The sequence below is a fragment of the Xiphophorus maculatus genome, chromosome 5 (genome assembly GCF_002775205.1).
Source record: "Xiphophorus maculatus strain JP 163 A chromosome 5, X_maculatus-5.0-male, whole genome shotgun sequence".
NCBI lineage: Eukaryota > Metazoa > Chordata > Actinopteri > Cyprinodontiformes > Poeciliidae > Xiphophorus > Xiphophorus maculatus.
In genome coordinates this window covers 2,868,134-2,893,873 of record NC_036447.1, presented here as the reverse complement: position 1 = coordinate 2,893,873, position 25,740 = coordinate 2,868,134, and the positions used below count along the sequence as shown (strand labels likewise).

The following is a 25,740-nucleotide window of genomic DNA, read 5'->3' as shown; positions in this document are numbered from 1 at the left end:
GTGGTTTGAGATAAAGAAGATTGATAAAGTAGGTAAATCAGAGAGTCGGTGTGTGTTTGGGTCTGAGAGGATCAGATAACTGACATAAAAGACAGTGGTGCAAAGGGAGACGGAGAGATCAAGGGATGAACCAGTGTAATATCAAAAGATGATTCTGAGTCATGGACCACCACTACAGGCCATGCTGGGTGGGTCAGTTCTTACAGTACAGCTAATCCACCTTATACCCGATTCAGACACCAGTAACTTGGCTGATCTGACAATCACAATAAAACTGTTTATTAGATTCCCAAACATTTAGCCGGGGACTCCCTTTGCAAAGTATATCCATATACATGCAAAATATGTAAGAAAAGATCAACCTTTCAAATATTTTGCTCATTTAGCATAAATCCTGCCTCATACCTTCTTAATTTAGTCATCCTTCTGATTTTTGGACGGTTCCTTCTGTCTTTACTGGTTAGAAACTTTTCCATTTAGCACTTGCTCAGCTGGCTTGATAAATTTGACTGACAGCCAATCGGGAAGATGAGCAAATAACATTTCAATAAATTACTTTAGCTTATGTTAAAAAAAATAATAACAATAATAAAAAGGATTGGAAAAAATATTACTTTATGGTAAAAATAAAATATTTATGATTAAAACGTCAGATAAAATTTCTTTTCTCATCTCCCCTCCAACTTTCTGAATTTTATCACGATACTTATATCACTATACTGTGTACTGAGACTTCATTTAATCATATTTTCAAATTTACTGATATTTATACAGAGATGCACCTCTTTCAGCATTAAGCAATTCAATTTGACTTGATTCCAATTTTTCACTTCTGAAATCAATTTTTCAATTCAAACGGTCTAGATTTGAATGTTGTCCTGCCTGGGCTTTTCTTAAATAATAGAATATCAATAATTATTCAAAATATAATTTTACAAAAAAATTGAGTAGACCAAAATCAATTTTTGAGCATTTTGAATCAGTTCAGAATTGCTATGACAAAGAATTGTGATTCTCTATAGAATCGATTTTTTCTGCACCTCTTATATAGATGCTCTCATAGAAAAAAGTAGAGAAAATGTAAAAAATAACCTTAGTCAGTTTTTAAAACATTTGCCAAAATTTATTGTGACGATATATCAAAAATCTTATCTTGAAAGAAATTTTCCCGATAAATGATGAACGATCTGATAAATGCCCACCCCCGTGTGTAGCTGATTGTATTACAGTGCGAATAGAATAGAATAGAATAACTTTATTCATCCCAGCAGGGAAATTATTTCGCAGTTACAGCAGCATAGAGACAAGACACACAACAACCACCACTGAGTAGCAATTGTAGACAAAATAAAAATAAAAATAAAATATAACATGCTGTCAATATAAAAAGCAACTTAGAGCAGACCTTGCAAAGATTCAAAAAATGCAGATACAGTATGTATATGTAAATATATGTATATAATGATGTTTGTGTGGGAGACGATAAACAATCGAATTTACCTTGAAGTTGGTTTGTCTGTTTGGTGAGAGAGCTGCAGGCTGCATGTGCTGCTGCAGCAGCTGGATTTGTTCCTGTTGTTTCTGCAGCTGAGCCTGCAGTTCGGAGATCTGCTCGTCTTTCTGGACCACCTGGGTGCTGAGCTCCTGGTGACTCTGCCGCAGTTTAGCCTCGCTGGAGACCAGGGCCTGGTAGCACTGACTCAGCTCTTTGTACAGCTGGTAGTAAACAGGAAACAGGAGGCGACGGACCGTCAGTGATCAGCTGTTACATAAAAGATGACACTTATTATGGGCCATGTTGCATTTTCCATGAGGTAAAATCTGGAGAATCGAGTATTAAAACAGATAAAACAGAGAAACATCATCAAGCTAAACGGTGTCCTAGTGATGCAGGCAGCAGGTACTGGGCTGTTAAAAATGGCTGACTAGAGAAACCAGTCTTAAACCAGTCACCCAGGACCAGGCCCGTCACAATAACAAATATTGCTGGAACATTGAACACTGGAACTGGAAGACATTATAAATATACAAACAAACAACAAAAATAACAAATAAAATGAATTATGAAGTCTCTGTAAACAAAATAGTCGTTCATAAAAAGAGCTAACTGAGACCAAAGAGCCAGACTGAAGACTTTAGTAATCCAGGTAGAAAGAGAGAAATGATAAATCAAATGGAAATTATTGAGCTTGTTTTAATTTATTATGATTAACTGATTTATTGCTCATTGCGATAGGCCTATCCAGGACATGAGAATCCTAAGAGCTGAAACAAAATGTTCTGATCTCGGCTTAATGGGGCCATATTGTACATTTTGTCCAGTTGGTACTGTTGAAACTTTATGGCTCCCTTTGTGGGATTTTTATGAAGTATTTTAGAAAAGTTAGAAAAGTTGATAAATATTAACTTTCCTGTTGATCTTCTGCTAAATGATTGCAGTGTTGCAATGATAAAGTAGAAGTGTGCTTTAATAAGGCATGTAAAACACTCAAAATCATGTTATTTTCAGCTAAACGGAGGTATTATTCCTACAGAGTACCGCTGCTAGAGGTACTGCATGGTGAAATATGCAACACTGATTCTCTGTGGAGATAAATGACAGCTGGACGCTGTGGAAGATGGTATAAATTCTCTGAGATGAAGAAACATGATGATGTCATGAGATGGTCTCCAACCTTTGGACATTCACAAAAAAACACCTACAAATTTCTGCATGCAGGCATCACTCCTTACAACAAAAACAAGATAATGAGAACTGAAAACAGGCTCATATTTCAGCACAGCCATCCTGAAAGTTCATAAAATTTATGATCAGGATATTTAAGTACAAACTGTATTTGCATTAAATCATATTCAGATGTAATTAGAGGTTCCACAGAAAGTCAGAGGAGTGTGAATACCCCTTGGTAGGAAGTGGCGTCGGCCGTGTGCGCCTCCTCCTGGTTCCTCAGGACCCTCTGGGTGTCCAGGTTGAGTCCCTCCAGCTGCTTGATCAGGTGGCTCTGTTCGGCTGCGTGCTCCGTGCTTTGTTTGTACAGACCCTGGACTTCAGAAAAATCACGCCTGCAGACACAAACACAAAGCGGCACACAGTCAAACTGGATCACTAATGTTACAGCTGCCTGCTTTACGCAGGAATTACAGGTCAAGGTTTGCAACTTAATGCAGGAATTCTCAAACTGTAATCACGCCATGGCCCCCAAACGGCATTAGCCCACAGACAATGCTATGAAAAATGTAAAAAGACATTAAATTTTACTTTTTCTTCTCACTTTTATTTACTATTCAATAATTATTACATTTAATTAGCATAAATGTTGCCTCATCCCTTCTGATTTTAGTTGGCAAGGAGTTCTGTAGTGGAACATTTTTATCAGGAAATAATCTGATGTTGAACCAGGACAAATCGCCTAAAAAACAGTTTTTACCCGATGGCAATCATGGCACTAAATTCAAAGGCATAAGAACTTCTGCTCTTGACACCACTTTGTTATAAATGTAAATTCTGTTGCGACACCTCCAGGCGCTGCAACCATCTTCTGATGTCTAAGTTTATTTCTCATTTTGTACTATTCATTTCTTCATCTTGGTATATTACGTATATACACATAACCTGCATCTTAACTCGAGTCGAGCAAATCTCAATCTCGTTGTAATCTGTTGATGACAATGACAAATAAATCTTATCTTATCTAATATATTATCAGATAAACTTTATGTAAATATGTAATATTTGTATAGTAATCCCATCAAATTTGATTTAATCTCCACAGTTTAGTTTTTGCAGCAGGAAGATTCCTTCTGTCTTTTTCTTGTCAGAAACTTTTCCATTTCTAGCTTCAGGAGCAAAAAAACTTGATAACTTTAACTGGCAGCCAATAAGAAAGAAGGACATCGCAAGTCACGTTTCCTGAATTTCCCCTCTTTGGGACAAGAAAGGCTATTTCTATCCTCTATTTCCATATTCAATCAATTATTTTAACTTACATTTTAATAAAATTACATTTATAAAAACATTTAAGTGTATGATTTTTTCATCTTCTCTCCAACCTTTTGAGGCCCCTTTTAGAAAAACACTGACTAAATGTATAAGACCGTCTTAATGAGTTAAACGTTTATTGAAACTTAACATCGGTTTCTTGCTTATTGATTTAAAACATACTTCAGAGTAAAAGACACATTTGATAACATATCTGAATATGTTTTCACAGCAGTCCTTCGGTTTCCTAACGCAGCAACACTGATGAGCTGTGAATCATTCTGGATACCAATAAGGTCAGCAGAAGACCTCATGCCTCATGCAAACATCAGAATGTGACTGACATGTCAGGGTGCCTCTGGCATTAAAACTGAGAAGCAGTAAAAAGAAAAAAAAGAGAGATTACCATTAAAGCTCCTACAGTTCTGTCAGTTTCTATAATATCGACTAAAGCTTAGTGAAAGCCTGCCCTGTTTCTCTTCTTCCCTCCTTTAAAGCACATCCACTATGCAGGGCTTATCAAATGGCTTTAGGTGAGCCGGAGATGAAGGAATGTGTGTCACCCCCAAACCTCACAGCATATATGCTCCATTTACACTACACCTCCTTTACCTGATAAAATTACCCATCAGACTACCTCTAGTGGCGCCTCGGTTCACAACATCAGACGTTTTTTTAAGCTGATTTCAACTCACTGTATTTTTTCAAGTCGATCTTGTTTTGCAACTAACTCCGTCTCTTTGGAAGAAAGCTTTGCAACCAAAACGGCGCAGTGCGCCTTCACTTTAGGAAGCTCCTGACAAACACGCTGCAGCTCCTTCTCCAGAGCCTGGTGGAGGAGAGCAAAATGCATTTTAAAAACTTTTTCCAACTTAGAAACCTGATAGTTATAAGCACAATAATTTTATCTGTTACATAATCTATCCATAATTAGGACTTCTGCAAGGTTCAGTACATTTTTTAAGTCTTTTATTGAACAATATGACGACTGAACCAAAGGGGAAAAGTCTACAACCAAAAACGTAAAAATAAAGGAGAAAAAAGTTTAAAAGAAAAAAATAAGAGAAGAAAAAAATGAAAAACTGAGAAATCATGGTCAAAAACTGAAGAGTTTCATTTGATTTAATTTCAGACAGCGCAGAAAAAACTAAATGTGTCACTTTATACATTGTTAATCTGGTTTCAACTACATATATTGATGGATTTAGCTGTAAATCCTCACCAGATTAAACTTATTCTGTGTGTTTCAAAGAACTGAAATATTTGTATTTAAGTAACAAACTGCATGAATAAATGTAAAACTTTAAGAATTCCTTAATTTTTAATTGGTTGAAAACAACATTTACCCCTTAATGCATTTCAGGTGTTATGAGTTGAGTGTTTAAGCATGATGATATATACAGTACAGACCAAAAGTTTGGACACACCTTCTAATTCAATTGGTTTTCATTATTTCCATGACTATTTATAAGGCAAGAAATCCCACTTATTAACCTGACAGGGCAGGTTGACCTATGAAGTGAAAACCATTTCAGGTGACGACCTCTTGAAGCTCATCAAGAAAATGCAGAGTGTGTGCAAAGCAGTAATCACAGCAAAAGGTTGTTACTTTGAAGAAACTAGAATATAAGGGCTATTTTTCACTTGTTTTACACTTTTTGTTTAGTGCATATTTCCACATGTGTTATTCATAGTTTTGATGCCTTCAGTGTGAATCTACAATGTCAATAGTCATAAAAATAAAGAAAACTCGTTGAATTAAAAGGTGTGTCCAAACTTTTGGTCTGTACTGTATATATATATACTGTATATAGAACTTGATAAAATCTGAGGTTAACTCCTTTTTCACCTCAAACCCAGGAGAAACCGTCTCCTCCATGTTACAACATATTTTTCCACCTGTCTGAAAGCTCTCCCTGCATATTTATATCTATACTTTGATAGGAGGATGGTGTTATATTCACTAGCTGAGGGTGTGAGGGACCACAGAGTTCAAGGTCTGCGTGTTTCGGAGAGGACTTGTCCCTGTGTTGGGAACCTTTAGTCTGGCCTGGGCGGCGTCCCTCTCGTCTCGCTGGCTGTCGGCCTGCCTCCGTTTCTCCTGCAGGTCAGCGCTCAGGGCAGCGCAGCGGGACCTTAATCCCTCTTTCTCCTCCTCCAGAGCGCGCACCACCCGCTGCTCCTCCTCTTTCTTTTTTCTCTGCTCCGTCCTCATTTCCTACATAAAAACACCAACATGTGTGTGTGCAGGTCAAAACAGCCAAAAAAAACAACAGTGACAAAAGCAGGAAAAGAAAAAAAACAGAAAAAGTAGCGGTTGAAGCTGAGAGAAGAAACCCTGCAGAGGGAGAAAAGGAGTAGCAGCCCATGGGGTTGAGTCTGAAATGAATACATAAACAGCAGAGGCTTTTCTGCAGGAGGCCCCTGCATGGGCTGCTGATTAGCCAAGGTCATCTGCACGGTACGACTGGACCCTCGTGACCAGGTGTTGGTTGGTATGGGCCGAGACGTGCTGCAGGAGCTCAGCTCATGCGGGTACAAGGGCCAGTCTGTCAGCTTTAATGACAGCTTATAATGAGAACGGTGTTTGCAACAAAACCCATTAGACTCAGCCCAGGTATCCTTTGATGATGTCCCCCACTATATCTCGCCAGGAGACCCCACCAAGACCATGTGAGGACCGCTTCGCTATTAATTAATCATAACCGTGTCCCACAGAAGCATAATTAGGGAGAAGCCACATCGTGGCATGCATGCTTTTCAATTTCCCCAACTGAAGGAAGCATCAAATATTTATATCCGAGTTAAAACCCGGCTTTCCTTTGGTTACTTTATTCGATCACAGTCAGATTTTGAGCTGTTAAGTATTCTGTGTTTTCAGGCTGTGAGACAATCCTTGCTGTCCTCTAAATGATTCAGAGGCCTGGGGGCTTCGTGCTGCATTCAAGTGACACTCTGAACAGAGACTTTGGTCCTGGGGGCCTGCGCTGCCACAGGAAATCTGTTTCACCCACCTCAAGTTGCCGATTCTTGTTGTCCAAATCGGCACGCAGGGTTGTCAACTCCTTCGTTAAAGAGCTGTCCTGCTCATCCGCCGCCGTCTTCTTCTGCAGCAGCCTCTTCATCTCCTGCTGCTGCCCTGTCACTTTCTGCAGCAGTCGGAGGAAAAGAAAAACAGCAGAATGCAAAACTGTGAAACAGAGGACAAAAAGATACTGCAGAGGAAGCAACTGAGTCCAATAAGAAAATAAAACCATCAGCAGAAAATCAGTTTATCACACACAAACATTTGTAATTTGATAAATAACTGTAGCCAAAATAATGTCACAACTACATATGTTGTCTTTTATGCGCCACAAATTTGGAACAAATTCCAAAAAACTGCCAAAGAGCCGAAACACTGAGTTAATTTAAATGAAGAGTAAAAACCCACCTGTTTCTTGTTGCCTTTGAACCATCATAAAGGGAACACCGACCAACATATTTGATATGCATTACTGATGCTGATGATGTTTATTATCCAACTTGTGACTTTGATGTTGTTGTGATGTTTTGTTTTTGCATTTATATGATGTAAAGCACTTGAACTGCCTTGTTGGTGAAATATCCTATACAAATAAAATTGATTGACTGATTTTCAGTAGTTTTTAATTCCATCCACAGTAATGCAGCTTTTCTGGTGTTTTCATTTCAGCTAATGCGCAGTTCAAATTGCTTTACACCATGAGGACATGGTGTAAAGCATTTAACAAATTACAGAACAATCCAGATATATTATATTTAGTCAAATATCCTCATCAAAATCCTCAAGTAAATACCCATCACAAATATTGATCAATGTTCCAGTTATTATTAATCAAAGCCAGGTGAGTTCCTCGTTTTCAAGGAACTCGGTGTTTCAGCTGTTTTGCAGATCTCCAGAAGTTTGTTCCAGATCTGTGGTGCATAGAAGCTGAATGCTGCTTCTCCATGCTTGGTTCTGGTTCTGGGGATACAGAGCAGAACCAGAACCAGAGCCCACCTCTGAGGTCTTTAAGGTTGATACAACAGCAGCAGATCTTTAACCTGTTCAGTGATTTTTAAACTAACAGCAGTATTTTAAAGTCCATTCTAGGAGCTACAGGGAGCCAGTAGAAGGACTGTAGAACTGGGTGATGTACTCTATCTTGGTTCTAGTCAGAACGCCAGCAGCAGCGTTCTGGAGCTGTGCAGTAATCAATGATCAATGCATGGATGAGTTTCTTTAGATCTTCCTGCCACATTAGTCCTCTAATCCTGGAAATGTTCATCAGGTGAGTCTTTGAAAGAAAACTCTTTCACTTTCCCTTGATTTTTTTAAGCTTGGACGTATTTTAAAATAGTTCACTAAGATTAAGAGACTCTGGTTTAAAACTGTTGGGAAGGTATATGCAGCAAAAAGCAATATTATTCCACACAGTTGGCACCTTAAACTTGATCATTTATTCTTCTTATTCAACTTCACTCAAAATAAAATTAAAAAGGCACAAGTAAGATTATTTTACTGTGAAAGTCAATATGTCATAATACTTCAGCAACAGTAAGATTACTTTTTCTTTTCTGTTTAAATAAAAACAATTAGAAGAAGTTAGATGATAAAATACTGCTGTATGATGAAGATGTGGCATTTTTATTTAAGGTGATCAAACTTTGAGAGTCTCATATCAGATGTGAAATTAAAAGTTCAACGAAACAAAGAAAACTAGCATTGGCTCATAAACTGGAGAATAGATAAGTAAATGTCTGAGTCGTACAACATTCTCACATCTTTTCCTCTTTTATTCAGATTGACTTCAGATTGATGCAATGATCCATCAGCCACCAATTAAAATACTCAAATTTCTCCTTGATCCACTCTGACCACTGGTTGTCAAGTCAAATACTGAAAAACAAAAACGATAATTTAAACCATGGAGGCTGAAGCTCCCAGACACAAGCAGCCTGATGTACTTTTAAGCAGAAATGGAGATAATCTCATATTTGCTCATTTTTCACTGGATTTAGACGTTCCAACTCCATCAAGAAACCGACACCAGATTTCTTTTATGGTTTGTGTTGCTACATTTAATTAATGAATAAAAACTAAAAATACAAATTAGTTTGCGTAAGGCATCGATTAATCAAGTTAAATGCTTTTGAAGATGTAATACTTTTAAAAAAATCTGGATTTTTTTTCACAAATGCACTCCTTGGGTTTAGATAGTCGTGTGTTTGTACATGTGTTGTTTTGTGTGTATCTGTGCGTGTGTGCGCGCGCGTGTATGTCATAGGGCTGAAGAAAATCTAAATTGGCAGGACAGAATCAATATCGGCGCCTAAAAACTGGATCAGTGCAACTCTACAGCTAATTCTCACTCATGCGAGCGACGTTGTGCAAAACAGAACCGTTTGATTAGCAAAGCTGAAGAACAAGAAGAAAATCAGAGATGGCTTAATAATACTATATGTTTCATTTATATTATTTTGGGAGGAGGATGGCTTCCTAACTGCATCGTCTGAAGTTCAGCGTCGGGTGGTAATCCGTGGCTTTCTGTGGGTACATCTTCTCAAATAACACGGGGTTCTGGGATGCAATTAATTGCCATCTGGAGGGAAACTGTGTCCGCATATCAAGAAAGTAGACTTAGAGTTCCCTACTACTTTTTGCTTGCAGAGAGAGGGCTTTAATAGAGATTTATACTGTAGAGCAGGATATCAATTCAAATGCTAATAATGAGATTGGCAAGAACAATTTCAACCTTAGCGGAGCTTAGCTAGGTGGAAAAAAACGTGTACCAAAGTCGAAATATCTAGGAGAGAAAGATTAGCGTTGGAAATTTCCCAATGAAGAATGAAAATCTAAACAAATTATGTCACAAAAAGCACGAGAAAAGAAATGGAAGAAACAAGGAGACAATTCAAGATCCCATGTGGATCCAGTGGATCATCGTGTCTCCAAAGAGGAAGGAAAGAAATCTGTGATGGATGATGAATGTCAGAGAACCAAGAGACACGGCAGGAAAGAGACACGAATCTCAGGTTTTATTGAGCTTTTCAAACAAAAAGAGCATCTAAAAGCACAAAAGTTGCTTTAAACTAAAAGTTCTCCATAAAGTCTCAGCGCCTGCTCCCATGAGCCACTGTTATGGCTGCTAAAGAGAATAATGTCAAAAAGCACAGGCAGGCTGATGACTCCATTACGGCCCATCTCATTAAGAATGAATGCCGTTCCTCCATGAGGGACGCTAATGAAGGAGACACACAGCGGCCTCAGTGAAGGAATGATGTTAGAGCAGAATACACAACTGTCCTTATCACTGCAAATTATTAGCTGATTGGAAAAAGACAGCAGGCAGACAAACACAGCTGGGGAGACGCATCAAATCATCTGTCAAGTCTGATTTCCAATCTAGAAACATCAGTTTTCTAAATGATAGGACTAAAACAAGATGCAAAAAAAACTTTTGAGTGCGCAAAATTTTGATTATTTATATAAAATTGCAAAAACGATTTTTTTTTCATTTTTCCCTGCTGAACTATAAATTAAACACACAATACTTTAATGAAACAATTAAATTGGTCTAATTTAAGTAAAAATAAAGGATTTAGACAGATGCAAAACAAACACATCAGTATAAAATCTCCTAATTTTTTAGGCTGATTATCTTTTTGTGTATACTTTCATCAACAAGAAATAAGTCACACTTGTTTTATTTATTTACTAAAGCCTGTTTTCCAGTAAACATCACTAGATGTTTGTGGTTCTATTTACTACCAAATTAAATTGTAATAATAAAAAAAGAAACAAGACTGATTTGTATTAGCATGATTTTTAAAAAAGCCTCGATTCAGTGAAAATTGCACCCTAACATTTACTTTTACATGAGACTCTGAACCAAGAGTCTGAGATGAATTGTGGTTGAGAGCCACACAAACTCATCCTGAGGGTCAGAAATTAGCAAATAAAATGGTTTGATTTCGCTTCAGAAAGTGAGGAAAAAAAGGAGCCTTTTTATGTGATTTGTTATTTAAACTTCTGTTTTTATCTGTAGTTTCATGTTGCTGGTCATTTGTTCAGCCTAAGAAACGTCACCACAGGTTTCATCGGACTGTTCTGTACCTGTTCTAGGTCCTGGATCATGAAGTCTTTGGACTGCAGGATCTCCAGCACTTTTCTGTCCTTCATCTCAGTTTTCTGCTTCTCACTGTGAAAAAAGTCAAGACAAAAACGACATCTTAAGATTGTTAAAAATAAAAAAAAAGTACTAACAAACAGTTTTACCTCATCACTGTGAGACTTAGGAGCTGCTCAAAACTTTGTGAATTTCCATGATCCAAATATCATTTTTTTAGTGAGTTTTGAATGAACCAAAAGGAAAAAAAAGCCTTCAGTTTGGGACCAGTTTGTTTCAACTGCTTTGGACCAATGGGAACAAACCCGTTAATTCCCAGATCCGTTGTTCCTCCTGCACCTCCATCTCTAAGGCCTTTTCTTGTGATCAGCCTTCTCCGCTGGTCGGCGATGGAACAACAGTTTTTTTGTCCCGGGAGGGGCCCAAGCACAGGCAGGCCTAGCTGCGCTTCCTCATACACAGGGCTGTGTTCGCCATGTCCTGAGCAACCAACCAATCACTCTACACGATCCGCACAGTAAGAGGAAGGAGGAATGAATGGCAGCTCCCACTGGGCACGGGCGCTTGACTGGAGTCGACACAATTACCATGTCAATATCCTCCCGCGCATTAGATTATACAATACACATACGATCTCTAGGTGCATGTTCCCCCGGCAGTCTCGGAGGACCGGCGCACTTTGATGGGTTTCCTGTGGGGCAACAGGAAACTGGAGAGGGTGTGGAGTAGAAAATGAAAGGCAGCGGAACTAGAGGAACTCTGTGCATGCTACTGCTGCTACACCGTGGAGGCCCAACTCCGGCCCTCAGAGCTGCTGTCCTGCATCCCGTCTCCATCACACCGCAGTGTGATGGAGACGGGACATTATTCAGCTGCTGCGGTTCTCCTTCACACTGCAGTATATTAAACGAACCAAACCCTTTGAAAAGCTAGAAACGTGCGTTTGTTTTAGCTCAGTAGTTCTTAACCTTGTTTGAGGTACCGAACCCACCAGTTTCATATGCACATTCACCGAACCCTTCTTTAGTGATAAATCAAATATGATTTTTTTCCAAATTCAAGACAGGTATATGTTTTTTTTTACTGGTACACAAGCTGTTCCGAGTATCAGATTTGCATAATGAGTTGGGTGTGTCTTGACCTCCATGGCGGAGGCTCCATCGAACCCCTGAGACCGACTCACCAAACCTCTAAGGTTCGATCGAACCCCGATTAAGAACCACTGTTTTAGCTGCTTTCACCCAGAATGCCATGCTCTGCAGTCAGTTTCCTGCTTTGGGAGCGGTGTCCGGTCCACTTGGTGTTCACAGAAGCATTCAAATCGCATCAGAGTTCACTTCAACCGAACCCAGACTGAGGTTTTTAGATGGACCAGAATTCGCATCAGAATTCGATTGCTCATTCACACCTCCCCAAACGAAGCTGAGTTTCTAGCCAAACAAACAGGAGTTTGATTAAAGTGGACGACTCTTTGAAGATACTTGGATGATATGAATAACAGAAACATTTAATCTTCCCTTTGGATACATAAAATATGTTTGGATTGAATTGAATCAGAAACAAGTAATGTAAATACACACCACATTTATCAGATTTTTTACTTGTCAATCATTTTGAAAGTCATACTAAATTTCTCCTCCACTTCATGTGGGTTTATATGAAGTTTGTGGCCGTAACGTGACAAAATGTGAAAAAGTTCCCTGGGAATGAACACGGCTGCATGGCACTGCCTTATTTGTCCAAATATGCCTGATGAGGATAAAGGAAGCCCCTCTGTGCTCGCCGACAGTTCCCATGCCACAGTTTTTCATCTGGCTTAGCCATCCAGCAAAAGAGGCCTTACTCCATCTTACGATTTATCCGGTAAAGACGAGCATTTGGCAGGAATGCTTCAACTGTCCAGCATGAGAGCAGCGGAGGAGAAGTGTTTTCATTAAAGAGGTTTCCGTTGTTTGAACTGGGAGAGCGGGGATAAGAGGGCTTAAACCAGCATCTGCACCTGATTCCGTCATAACCCATGTAGGTGCTTTAAAAAAAAGAAAAAAAACTTTCACACACATTTTTCGTGGCTTGTGAGATAGAGTAACGTTGAGCTGTGAAAGATGAAGCCACTCACCGCTCCACCACCAAACTCACGGTTTGGGTCAAGTCCGGATTTGCCACTTGCAGCCGTTTCCACAGAGACCACACAAACTCCTTGTCTGCCTGCAAAACAATCGAGGAAATCAAGTGTTCATGTTTTTATTGAGAGAGATTATTCGGGTGGCAACTAATGATTATTTTAGTAATCCACTATTCTGTAAATTAATCAGATTTTTAAAAAAGTCACATTCAGTAGATTTTTCATTCACTTAAGTCTTTTTATACATTAGAAACATTAAAAGATGAAGATAAAATAATAATTCAATTCCATTTTTAAATAAGAAAATAAACATTTTATTGCCTAAAATGTAACAACAGCATTCTTTTAGTGAACGCTTTGTAGCAAATAATCTGCAGCAAAAAATACTTCTAACATCAACAGTTCAGTCTTTTCTGTTTGACTTGGCATCAATACAGTGTAGGGCTGATTTGGTGATTATTTTTTCAATCAATTCATTAATAATTGGATCGCAAAAGGTGCTTAGTAGGATATAATTTATTACATAATTTCATCCAGGTTTAGCTAATTTGCCATTTGACAAGTTCTGGAAGCGACATATGTCGAGACAAAGGGGTTTTTAAAATCTTAAATGTGAAATGTATATATATCTGGTACAGTTTTGGTTTAATTACTGCTCTAAGTGTGTTGTTCTTTAAACAAATGACCCTTTTTGAGTCTTTCTACTTCAATTAACGATTCATTGATTTCTAAATTAGTTGACAATTATTTTAATAATCGATTCATCATGATTGACGTGGTTTATTGTTTCAGCTCTGACAATTATGATTAGGGGTGGACGATATGGACAGATAATTTTTTCGCAATATTTTGTGACATAATTGTGATTATGATAAAGATCATGTTAAAAAAGCTACTTTTTACTTATTTTAGATAACTATATTGCTGGGACTGCATGGCACAGAATTAATAGTGCCACAAACACAAATACTATTATTAAGAGTGTGATTTATATCACCAAACATAATCATATTTTTAAATTTACTGATCCGCCTGTGGAAAAAAAATAGCAAAAACAACATTTCTGTTCATACTATCTGAAATCTATAATAAATCAAAATTCTCACCACAACAGGACATTTTTTTTTTACAATAAATGATAAACAATGCGATAAATACCCCATCCTAATTACGATACATTATATGACGACTTTAATCAGCCTGTCAAAGAAAACCAGCAGCACATCAGAGCTCTTCTGGCTGGGAAAAAAATAAAAGATTAACCAGGATGCTCATTGGCATTAGCATATGACAGTAGGGAAGTCAATCAATTATTTAAACAACTTGTACAAAACAGTTTCTCATCTGGCCTGCCCGCTCTAATCATGCGCCTCTCTTTGCAACGGTCTCCATCACTGAGATGTGACCTTCGACTCGCGGGGAGAGACTTGACACTTGTCATTATGAACTATTTATGACTGCTGGGGATCCGAATCAAAACGCGGCGGCCCGCCTCGTGTTTTCCACCAAACTCAGAGCTGATGTCAGGGAGAAAAGTCATGAAACGCATCTCCAATTCAGACTGTCGTCCCAGTTTCTCCAAATATTTTTCACGCAACACTACGTCTAATGAGCGACATCTAAAAAGTACGTTTGGCATTAAAAGACGGAATTATACCAAATCGACTTGATATAAAAATCATCTGATAAATTATGTTCACATCATCAGAAGATAAAAGCCATCCCTCCCACTGGAATCTACTGGTCTCCAATTAGTACATGAATTTTAAGCCCCTTCTCAAAAAGTGTCTAATCAATTATTTAGTAAAATGGCAGCGTCAGACCTTGATAAGGCCATGAGCTGAACACATAAAGAGGAAGGACTGTGATGTAGATCTCTGAGTCTGTATGTATCCGTGGTGTGTGTGTGTGTATGTGGGGGGGGGGGGGGGTGCCTCACTAAATCAACACTGGAACGCAGCTAATGATTAAATTAGGCGGCCTGGTTTACTCCGCCTGCCTGGCCTTTGGCTGCCATTAACCGTTCCGCTGACAAGTGTTCAGCGAGGACCCTCATCAAGCGCCCTCCTCCGCTGTATGCGCGCTTAAAGATACATTCAATGAGTGTTTGATGATGGCATGAATTATTCATCCTAAATCTGGAATCCTGGAACACCATGGGCTAAACATACCAGAGAGAGCCACTGCGATTCAATGCGTATTAGGAAAATTAGCTGGCTCTAGCCGGAACGTTTGCTGGCTGACGGACGAGTCTCTTTGTAGTTAATGGCCGTCCTGAACCGCGTCATGCCAGAGACTTAACACATCAGTGGTATTCAAATGTCACTATTTAAAAATGTACACTGCACATCTTAGGGCCGTTATTAGATAAACAGAATCGCTGATGGTCCGCTCTGTCTGGAACAGACCACCAAACATGGAGGGTCTCCATGCCAGTTCAACGAAAGGCTGCAGCGCTGAGGTCAACACAGTTCGGCGCAGATGAATAAACAGCATCACAGTTCAGACAGGTGAAAGAGAAAGGCACTTCTCACATGCGTCCTCGTTTCTGTGCAAAAATCAGAAGCAGCATGGTAACCACTATAGTTAACTAAAACTAACAAAATAACAAAAACTGAAATAAAAATTAACTGAAAATAAATAAAAACTGTAATTAATAGGAAAAAACTATAATTGATAGAAACTATATCCTTTGTTTTCGTGTTTATAAATGTATTTATTAGCCTTCCGAAGCAGTTTACATCAGATCTCTGCAAATCACGGCGCTCCAGGGCGATGATTTGGGCCTGGACAGCAGATAAAAAGCCATTTGTCTGAAATCTGATCAAAACCAGCAAGAAAATAACCTCAAGCAGCAAATAAGTAAAAAAAAAACAAATGAAGGAGCTGCAATGGCCCAATCAAAGTCCAGGCCTTAATCTGTCTGAATTAGTGTAAATTAAGGGAATCTCAGAGACTCAATGAACCAAAATTCCTTCTTTGGTTAAGAAGGATCATAATGGGCGTGCCGTGGTGGCGGAGGGGTTAGCGTGACCCACATTCAGGCAAACAAAGCCTCGACGCGGCTGTCGCGGGTTCGACTCCCGGACCCAACGACGTTTACCGCATGTCTTCTCCCCTCTCCTTCCCCCTTTTCCTGTCAGCCTACTTTGAAAAAAAGGGACACTAGAGCCCACAAAAAGACCCCTTGCGGAGCAAAAAAAAAAAGATCAAAATGACAAGTTGTGATTTGCTCCGTTTGGTTTGGGTTAGATTATCCGTATCTCTTCTATATCCTAGTTTCTTTATATAAAGGTGAGCTGTATGAAGTAGTGCGTTTTTCTGAGAAGGTATTTTGTATATTTACTATTCCCAATATGTTTGTGTTTATATTTACTGTAGTCCTGTGCTCTAACTTGGATGGAGTGTTGTTTTCATGGTTAAAAACCCTGCATGTGAACAAGAAGTGCAGATGCAGCAAAAACTGTTTTGCACAGGTTTTAGTAGTGATGCACCAATCGATCTACAAGTGTCCAACAGCTCTAGATCTTTCCTAGATCAGCTCTGACCTGTAATGAACCAGTGAAACACCCAAAAAAATCTGAATTTTTTTATGTTGTGATCACTGAATCCTTAAAAACAGAAAACTCCCACGATTTTCAGTTTGTAAACACATCAATAAACAGCATGTTTTCTGATTCGCTGCGTTTTCAGCTCAGTATGGAAACAGATAAAGGTCTCTCTGTTGAATTCAAATCTGCTATATTTACCAAAGAAACTGATATTTTCCTTTATACAAAGTAGATGAAGGGAAAAACTGTAGAAAACAGCAAACTAAAACCACAAATCACAATGCAAGGTGTTTTTTTAAGTTAGAATGGCTTGCATTAGACAATTACTTTCTAAACTTTATGTAAATTCTCAGTTTAATTAATAATCAAATATTCAAAGACTTGTAAATAAAGATGAAAAAGAGGACAGAATATTCCCCCCACTCAATTTATTGTATATAAAAAACAGAAATGTATTACTTAAACCAAATATTTTCCTTAGTCTTTAAGTATTTAAAGTTGTTATATATAAACTTGTAATGGGATAAATCTACATGTATTGCAGCACTGATATCCTCCCTAAAGTAAAGAATATTTCTCTTTAAAGCATCTGACTGCATTGATTCACTTATGAAAAATCTGACTTGGGCCAATGAATTACAGATGGAATCTGCAAGATTCTTGAAATCATGGACAGAGATTAAATGTGTGTTTCTGTGCTGGATCTCCTCATAAGGCCAGCTGATGTCCCAGTCTGTCTACCTGTAGAAGAAGACATGCTGGGTCACTTCACTCCTGTTATTAGACACCACCTGGTGGTGAGTATGCAGGGAATCCTGAAATCACCGACTCACAAAGTGAAAACAAAAGTTCATAAAGACATGCCCATCAACATTTATTTTAGTTTTTACTGAAGCATCTAGTGCATGGGTCTGCAACCTGTGGCTCTTTGACTCGTTCATAATTTTTCTCTTAATAATTTGGCAAAAAGTCCAGAACCAATTTTTTTTAAATGTAGACAAACAATAAAATGCAGATTTTAGCTGTTTTTAGTTGTTTTTTTCCCCCATGGAATAAATCTTGTCTTAAATTTCTACAAAAGAATGATGAAGTATTACTAATACTTGTTATTGTTTTCTAATCACTACACTTTTTTTTGTTTAAATCGTTTTCCACAAATATCAGCATCCCAGAGAAGAAAATGCTTCGATCCTCTTTTTGTAAATGTTCACATTTTCTTACTTTAAGACCTAAAACAGATATAAAATGATAGTTCTTTAAAAATGACCCTATATTTTCTATAGTAGATATTCATTTAAAAAGTTTAAGTTGTTTTTTCATAAGACGTTATGTAACATTTGTGGTTCTAAATGAGACCTTTAGTTTGTAAAGGTTGCAGACCCCTGCTCTAGGTGTTGGAGAATATTTGGTATTTCTACTAATCCAACTGTGTTGATGGCATTTGCACAATTTTGGACTAAACAAAAAAAAAATCTTTCTGTACTACTCTATGTGAGCTTTAGTCTTTTGGGCATTTTTAATTGTGTCGGATGTGACGTCAAACTAAGGTTCAATATATAACTGGCATGCAAAGTGTCCATTTAAATATTTTAGTGGGGAATTTGTCATTTTTTTAATACATAAAACATAATGTTAGTTATGTTATGAAGAGGTTTCTTTCTGTTAACGGGGAGTTTTTCCTCTCTACTGTCGCTACATGCATGCTGAGTATGAGGGATTGCTGCAGCCAATTATTTAATGCAATCTGCTGGGTTTCCTTAGAGACAGAAAGAAAAACTTTAAACTAATTTGAAAAAATAAATTAAACTTAATGCGGTGAAATTTCAGACGACATTTGTTAATTGGTGCTTTATATATGAATCGAGTAGTTCAATTATCTCGAAGTATATAAAACTTTGGAAACATTTGTAATAACCGCGGAAAAGAAGGCAAAATTAGACATTTTTCCTTCTTGACAGCAGACACTACATTAGATTTGTATGTATGTACAGTATATGTATACATACCTGACACTGAATTAACTCCTCTGATAAATTCTTCACCTCCTCCTCCAGAACCAGGACGCGACTGCTCTCGTGTGAGCACATTTTGGACCGACCAATGAAAGAAAATCAAACTAACCAACTAGAAAAAGCTCCTTGGCATCCTACGATGCTACGTTGGCTAACTCTGCTAACGTTAGCCTCCTAACGGTCATATTTACAGTTTAACAGCGTGACGTCATCGCCACGGACTACCTTAAAACAATGCTAAAATGCCCCATATATTTATCCTCTAAGAGCTCTCAATCTCTTCTCTCTCTTTAAAGGTGAATTAAACTTTCCTGGACGCCCCCCTGGCAGTAACCACAGCGACGAGTTCTTCCTTTCAAACCGGCCCGCTGTTTTCCGTTTCCGTTTCACTTCACAACGGCGCACACTCCATTTAAACGCCGGCGCGGCTAACGGCGCACCGAGCAGGTGGAGTTTGTACAGTTTATGAAAGGTTAGCTTGATACTTTGACAAATTATGGCTGTTGCGTAGTCAAAATTGAAGTTTAGTAAATGTTTCAAGCTGTATAATACCCATTAGATGGTTTTGTTTTAGTATTTATTCTGACACATCAACTCTGAAAAATTTTGTCAGAGATGTTGTCATAACAGCACAACAGAGGTGATGTTAGGATCCTGAAACATTGGGGCATAATGAATATAAATCACAATCAGCTTTTTCACCAAGCATTAATGTTTGTACACACAAACAAGGAATTTGACTTCAGTTTTGTATTGCTCCCAGAAAAAGCAAATACATAATAAATTCTGCAGAGATTTGTTAATGTGAATAAATTCTAAGGCTAAGTGACTTACACTTTCTGTTTTCAGGGGAGCTTTTATTATATATCTTCTTTTTTTTTTCAAAATTACTTTGAGGATTGAAGTTAATAAAGGTGACACTTTGAATTTGGCTCAGATTCTCCAATAAATGAAGCATTCTGTTCTTTGATTTATAACTGGCTTTGTTCTTACTTAACATAACGCAGGCTCCGCCCCCATAGGAAGTAGAGCAAAACTCTGACAACCAAATAGTGTTATAATGGCAAAAGTAGTGGAAATCAATGCGTTGAGTCATGTTTGTCTTACTGGCCAAACAGAGGCAAATACGACAGGCAAAGTAATCCTTTAAGGCAGGGGTGTCAAACTCGAGTCCTCAAGGGCCGGTGTCCTGCAACTTTTAGATGTGCCTCTGCTGCACCACACCTGAATAGAATAATTAAGTCATTAGCAAGGCTCTGGAGAATTGATCTACACAAGGAGGAGGTAATTAAGCCATTTCATTCCAGTGTTTTGTACCTGAGGTACATCTAAAAACAACAGGACACCGGCCCTTGAGGACTGGAGTTTGACACCTGTGCTCTAAGGAGTCCTACATCAGGTCTGTAAGGTTATTTGCCTGAAACAATGGAGAAATTAACATTAAAACCCCAAAATTATGTAGCCTTAGGAAGAATGAGGGATACAAAGTCTCACTGGATGAGAGTGTGAAAGCTGTCAGATGCATTTTGCTTGTACAAAGTGGGTGAGTAATGACTTAAATAATACCAGTTTGTGAAAATCTGCCTTCGGGAAAATGCTTAAAAATAAACATTAGCATAAAAAGGTGCTTAAAATGTAAATACCGCAGTTACTACAGCACATGTCTTCATGCTGCCACAGCGCTACCATCGGTATTTACACTCATAAAATCAAGCATTGCTATCAATAAGTGTCGTTATGACAAGAAATGGGATGTTTACTACTGGTTACCTTCATACAGTCGAACATGTGGTGGTTGCCTTCAATCACAGATTTATTCAACTGGACAAGAGGTCGGCTCCAGGCCTCAACCCATCTCTTGCATTATTCCAGACTTCTTTGGGTTTTTGAATTGTAATAAATAGTATTCCATCCTCTAAATGCTCTGGCGAAAGGTTGTAGGGATTACATGTTCCACACTGACAACATTGGACCATGATTTCCTATTGTTTTCCTCAAAATCTTTATGAATGCAGGCCTTAGCATAACAAACCTAACGAGGTTCAGCTGCTTCAGATTAGGGGTGTATACTTCAGGACAAATACCAACCGCTGATTGGTCAGTTGCTGACAAACTGACCAATAGAATGACTGACAGGTGGCGTCATTATCAACACTATTGATCTATATAAAAATATCCTACAAGTTTCTGTCCCATATTCTTTTTAACTTAAAGAGACAATAAATACAATCAAAACGTTATTTAAGGGAGTAATGTAACATAAATTTATACATAAAATGTCGCCTATAAAAAATTACAAATAAATCCCAGGATAAAACCTCCTGCTCTACATTTAGAGACTGCTTACATCAGTGTTCATCTTTCAGAGGAATAACAGTAAGAAAAGATATGATCTGAATTTTTTCCAAACACATTTATTTCTTTAGTCTTAACCCCACTTACACCTTACACCGGTATATTTTGGCCCATAAATTTGTTTCTTTTCTTCTGAAGGGCAACAGAGGCCGTTTGGCGTCTTTATTTTGGTGGTGAGTCAAGACAACAATGCTACATTGTGCGGCTAATGCATTTAACTGTGCGTCCAGATTTGGAGCGCGGGGCTGGAGAGGAAAATGAAGAAATATGATGACTGACGGTGCTTCTGAGTCTGACAAATGTTGGTTCGGCCTCACTGCAACACAAACACACACACACAGACGAAAAGAGACTAAATCCAATTGACTTAGCATGATTAGGCTGTCTTTCATTAGGATCCTCATTTGCAGGGCCAATTTCAGAGGCAGTAGACCAGCACATAATGCACAACATCTGCCTTCCCCTTGTTCCTTGTTCAGATACATAAACACATGGAAGCTAAGAATGAGCCTCCATCACTCCTCATGCACCTGCATAACCCAGTCCTCGTGTTTCCTCTCACTGCCCAGAATATACAAACTCTATTTTTTACTAAATTTATTTCTAAAATGGAGCAAAAACCAAATTTTTTCCCTCCAAATATTGGAGTTTATTCACTCAATTTATAAAATGAACAAACAGTGAAAAGTGAGCAAGAAGAAGAACAGATTGTATAAAAAATCTGGCCCTTTCGCAATAATTACAAAATACATTTTAATATTAATGCACATTAAATTAAAAATATAAGTTCCAAGCAAATGTAATTCTCCTCATTGACTCAGAAGTATATAAGGCTGTAATTTTTAAAAAAATATTCTAACTTGTTTTGAATTGACTTATAGTCAAGCATTTTTCAACTCTTCACTCAAACTGCTCCATAATTTCACTGCAAAATGTACATTTGTTTTAAAGTAGCACACAAAGTTTTACTTTTGAAATCTTACTTTCTTCTGTTATTTCTGTCACTTGCCCTTAAGACAAAGAACTTCTGTAACATAACTGATACCATTTTTGCATTAACAAAATTCCTTAGTTTCAAGACATTTGATTGAATAAACAATTTATTAACTATTGTCTAGTATTCAATTTATATAAAATTCAGTTTTTTCTGTTCTTTTTCTGTTTTTTTTGTCACAAACAAAGGCTTAGTGTTGGTAAAATAAGTCATTTATCAGACTGTAGGATTTAGGGGAAATTCACTACTTTTTATGAGAAAGAAGTTGTAATTTATTTAGTAATACAACTTGTTACATACATTTCTTTTTAAGTGCATTTAGACTTGTGTTGCAGACATTTTATTAATCTTTTTCTGGGTATAGTTCGTCTATCATGTAAAAATAACAGGATGTAATGATGGTAAAGAAAACACAAGCTTTTCCTTCATCTTCTGACAACAGATCACAAGTTAGTACAGTTCACATTTACACATCAATGCAAATTAAAATTAAAAAGTTGCTCTGAATGCGACTCCTCCCTAATGCAGTCATCATGTTACCTTGTTCACAAAGAACTGCATCTGGTGGGCGTGTTTCATCAGTACGTAAAAAACCCCTAAACTAACTGGACCTTTTGAGGATGTAACGGGGAGAGGAACGACACAAAAACCCAACAAAGCAACTCCAAATGTGCTTCTTATTAAAACAAAAGTGTGATTGAAACAGCAAAGTGCAGCTGGAACTAAAATCACTAAAATTCCTCCCTTGAGAAAGCTGGCAGCATAAAGTGATCCCGCCCTGACTATCCCCACTTTCAACATCCAATCTGTGTAATCTGACCACTTAGACACTTACAGCTACTGCAGCAGACATGCTCCGCCATGTTTTGACAGCACATTTTGCTCTCCTCTCTGTCTGAAGCAGCATTACCTCCCTATGTCAGGTGTTTGTTGTCTGTCCCACTAATGACAGATTAATCCACATATAAGCTTGTTTGAAACCCACATAAATGTCAGGTCTCAGCCCAGGAGTCTTTCACGCCATCCCAGTGCTTCCTGTATGAACCATTAAAAAGATACTTTTCACACATGGATTTCAGCTCTAATGTTACTTGAGTCAGCTTTTTGTTTTTACCCGAAAGTCTTTCTTTAAAAACATTGTTTTTAAAATTCTGTCAGAAAATCAGAAAATCTAGTCTTGATTTATAGTGTGTTCATTTTATGTTGGAAAAAGCAAAGTTTCAATATAATCACATCTTAAAAGTGTCACCACTCCCATTAACACCAAGACGTCTATGATGAGGAAATTAAAAGCCATTATGAACATTCATATGGAGGACCAAAAGGGACAAAATTAAACAAATAAAATATAAATAAATCATCAATTAAATGTATGATGAAACAAATAAGGATGGACGGATGGATGGATGGATGGATGGATGGATGGATGGATGGACGGACGGACGGACGGACGGACGGACGGACGGACGGACGGATGGATGGAAATATTTAATATCTGAATTCTTCAGACTGAGTCTTTTAAAAGTATTTTTCATACATATTTAAAATTTTAATAAATATTACCTTAAAACTTCAAAAGGTTTGGTGCACAGATCCAGACTTTTCCAAACTCAAACTGTTTCCAAACTGTTTCATTTCACCTCAGTTCCCTATCAAAATGTCCGATATTTGTGAAATGTGGGAACAGGAAAATAGATAGAAAAGTGAAGTTATGGTAACTTAATTTCTTTATTAGGATGAAATATTGGGTTCTATTCTGTTTTTATGCTTACATAACATCACTTATTCAGTGAAATGAGCCTCAGAGCCACAGAACCAAGAGCAGGGCAGATGGAAACTGGCCGCCTGCATCTGCAAAAAGCCTTGAAACAAGATGGCTCCTGCAGAGACAGTCCCAATAAGCATGCTCCTCTCACTCCTGTTCTGCCTCGCTGAAGTTCAAGCGCTCTGAAGCATCTAATCTACCAGGGGAAAGAGTGACACAGGATTGTGATCATGCAAATTCACCTTCATGAAAAATTCAGGAACCAAATGACAAGCCTTGGTGTGTCAACACTGACAGAGGAAGGCAGAGAGGGGAGAAAAACATGACACTCCGCAGAGAATTGGGAAAGCGGCGTCTCCGCCCGCTGCCTCAGGTAAGCGGGGCTATTATCTGCAGCTCTGATGCACCTGGAAAACGCAGCAGACGACAGTAGCTGCTGAAGAGTCCCCAGTTTTAAAGGAACACTGATTGTACAAATGCCAGCTGGGATGTGAAAGCTGCTCAGCGTTTAGCAGAACAAGCATCCTCCTACATGGGAACGAGGCAGGCTCCAACATGCCAGCTTTTTACGGCGAGGCTTTGAGCGGAGTCACTTTGTAGCGTGGCTGACGGCTCTATTTATCGAGCTGTGGTGTGGGATTAGACTATAACGAGATGTTGTCACATTAACTGCTTTTCCATTGCAAATGTGCCCAAAACCTTGGCTGAAAAAGACAACATCGCACTAAATGTGTTTCTATGAAATAAGAAAAGCATTTAAAATCACAGGTGTATGAGTTTGTTCACTCGATAAATCGTTAAAAATCCCCCCATGCCATCATCCTCCAACTACTTCCTGTTGTCTTCTTCTTTGTGGTTTCCACCAGTAGTAACATCCAGTTGTTGATCACTAATAGCTGAGTTTTCATTACAAATATGGGTAAACATAGTCAAATATGGCCAAAAATATATATTTTTAATCAAAAAACAAGATTTTTTTTAAATCGGTGTGTTCCCATGTAGCAAACTTATTTTGGAAATTTCAAATTGAGCAGCTGTATATGATGACATATTAGGGCCATTGTAGACAGAAAAACTGAGTAAATTTCCACCAAAACCCCAGAAATGTTGAAATGAATTGATTCATTTGTATTAAAAAGTGTTGGAAATTTCGAAGATCCCAAAAACCTTTACACTTTTGAAACTCAGAATATTTCAAAATAAAAAAAAACTGAGAAAATGTCCAAGTTTTTTCTAGAAAGATTAATCGATTAATCTCAAAATTTCTAGCTTTTTTCTTGCAATTTTTTTGTGGCTTTTTCAAATGTTTGGTTTTTAGGATCTTAGAAATCCCCAAGACTTTTTAAAATAAAATTTCTGCGATTAATCTAAAAATTTTAGACTTTTTTCTTGCAAATTTTCCAGTTTTGAATCTCAGAAATATCCAAGTTTCTTTTTTTAATTTTTAAGATTAATCTAAAAATTTCTGAGCTTTTTGACAGATATCGAATCCTTTTTTCTGTGTACAATGACTCTGATGCGCAGCTACTGCGTGTGTTTTGAAACTGAAGTTGCCTCAGCTAAAGGGCACTCTGACTTTGTATTGAAGTGATGAACCATGTCTGTACAGATTTCCATTGGGTTGTTGCCCTCAGGAGGAAATCTGGAATCTGTGGGAGAATTGTCAGCCGCTGTTGACCTCGGACATGAACCATCCTCATGTTGAATCCTGTGAGACCTCAGACAGGCTTGCCAAACCCCTGGGACAGAGAGGCCATTGATTACCTTCTCCTCCACCGTTCCCGCCTCTAAACACACATCTGAGCTCAAATCGTTCCCTCGTTGTGAAGCTT

The 25,740-nt window shown here is 38.1% G+C and overlaps 1 protein-coding gene across 2 annotated transcripts in view; it reads right to left on the bottom strand.

Moving 5' to 3' along the window:
- The window catches only part of cntln (centlein), a 112,081-nt gene extending 92,919 nt beyond the window's left edge, over positions 1 to 19,162 (bottom strand). Inside the window, exons 1-9 of one of the 2 annotated variants that reach the window (XM_014476186.2) lie at positions 18,789 to 19,162; positions 13,226 to 13,314; positions 12,953 to 13,135; positions 11,097 to 11,181; positions 6,994 to 7,128; positions 6,018 to 6,197; positions 4,675 to 4,808; positions 2,901 to 3,063; positions 1,501 to 1,716 (exon numbers count right to left, since the gene is read on the bottom strand). In XM_014476186.2, the coding sequence (XP_014331672.2) occupies positions 1,501 to 1,716; positions 2,901 to 3,063; positions 4,675 to 4,808; positions 6,018 to 6,197; positions 6,994 to 7,128; positions 11,097 to 11,181; positions 12,953 to 13,135; positions 13,226 to 13,314; positions 18,789 to 18,869 (1,266 nt within the window). In that variant the 5' untranslated portion in view covers positions 18,870 to 19,162. The remainder of the gene's footprint in view (positions 1 to 1,500; positions 1,717 to 2,900; positions 3,064 to 4,674; positions 4,809 to 6,017; positions 6,198 to 6,993; positions 7,129 to 11,096; positions 11,182 to 12,952; positions 13,136 to 13,225; positions 13,315 to 18,788) is intronic. The other variant, XM_023333206.1, reaches the window with a different exon arrangement.
- Between the last annotated feature and the right edge of the window lie 6,578 nt (positions 19,163 to 25,740).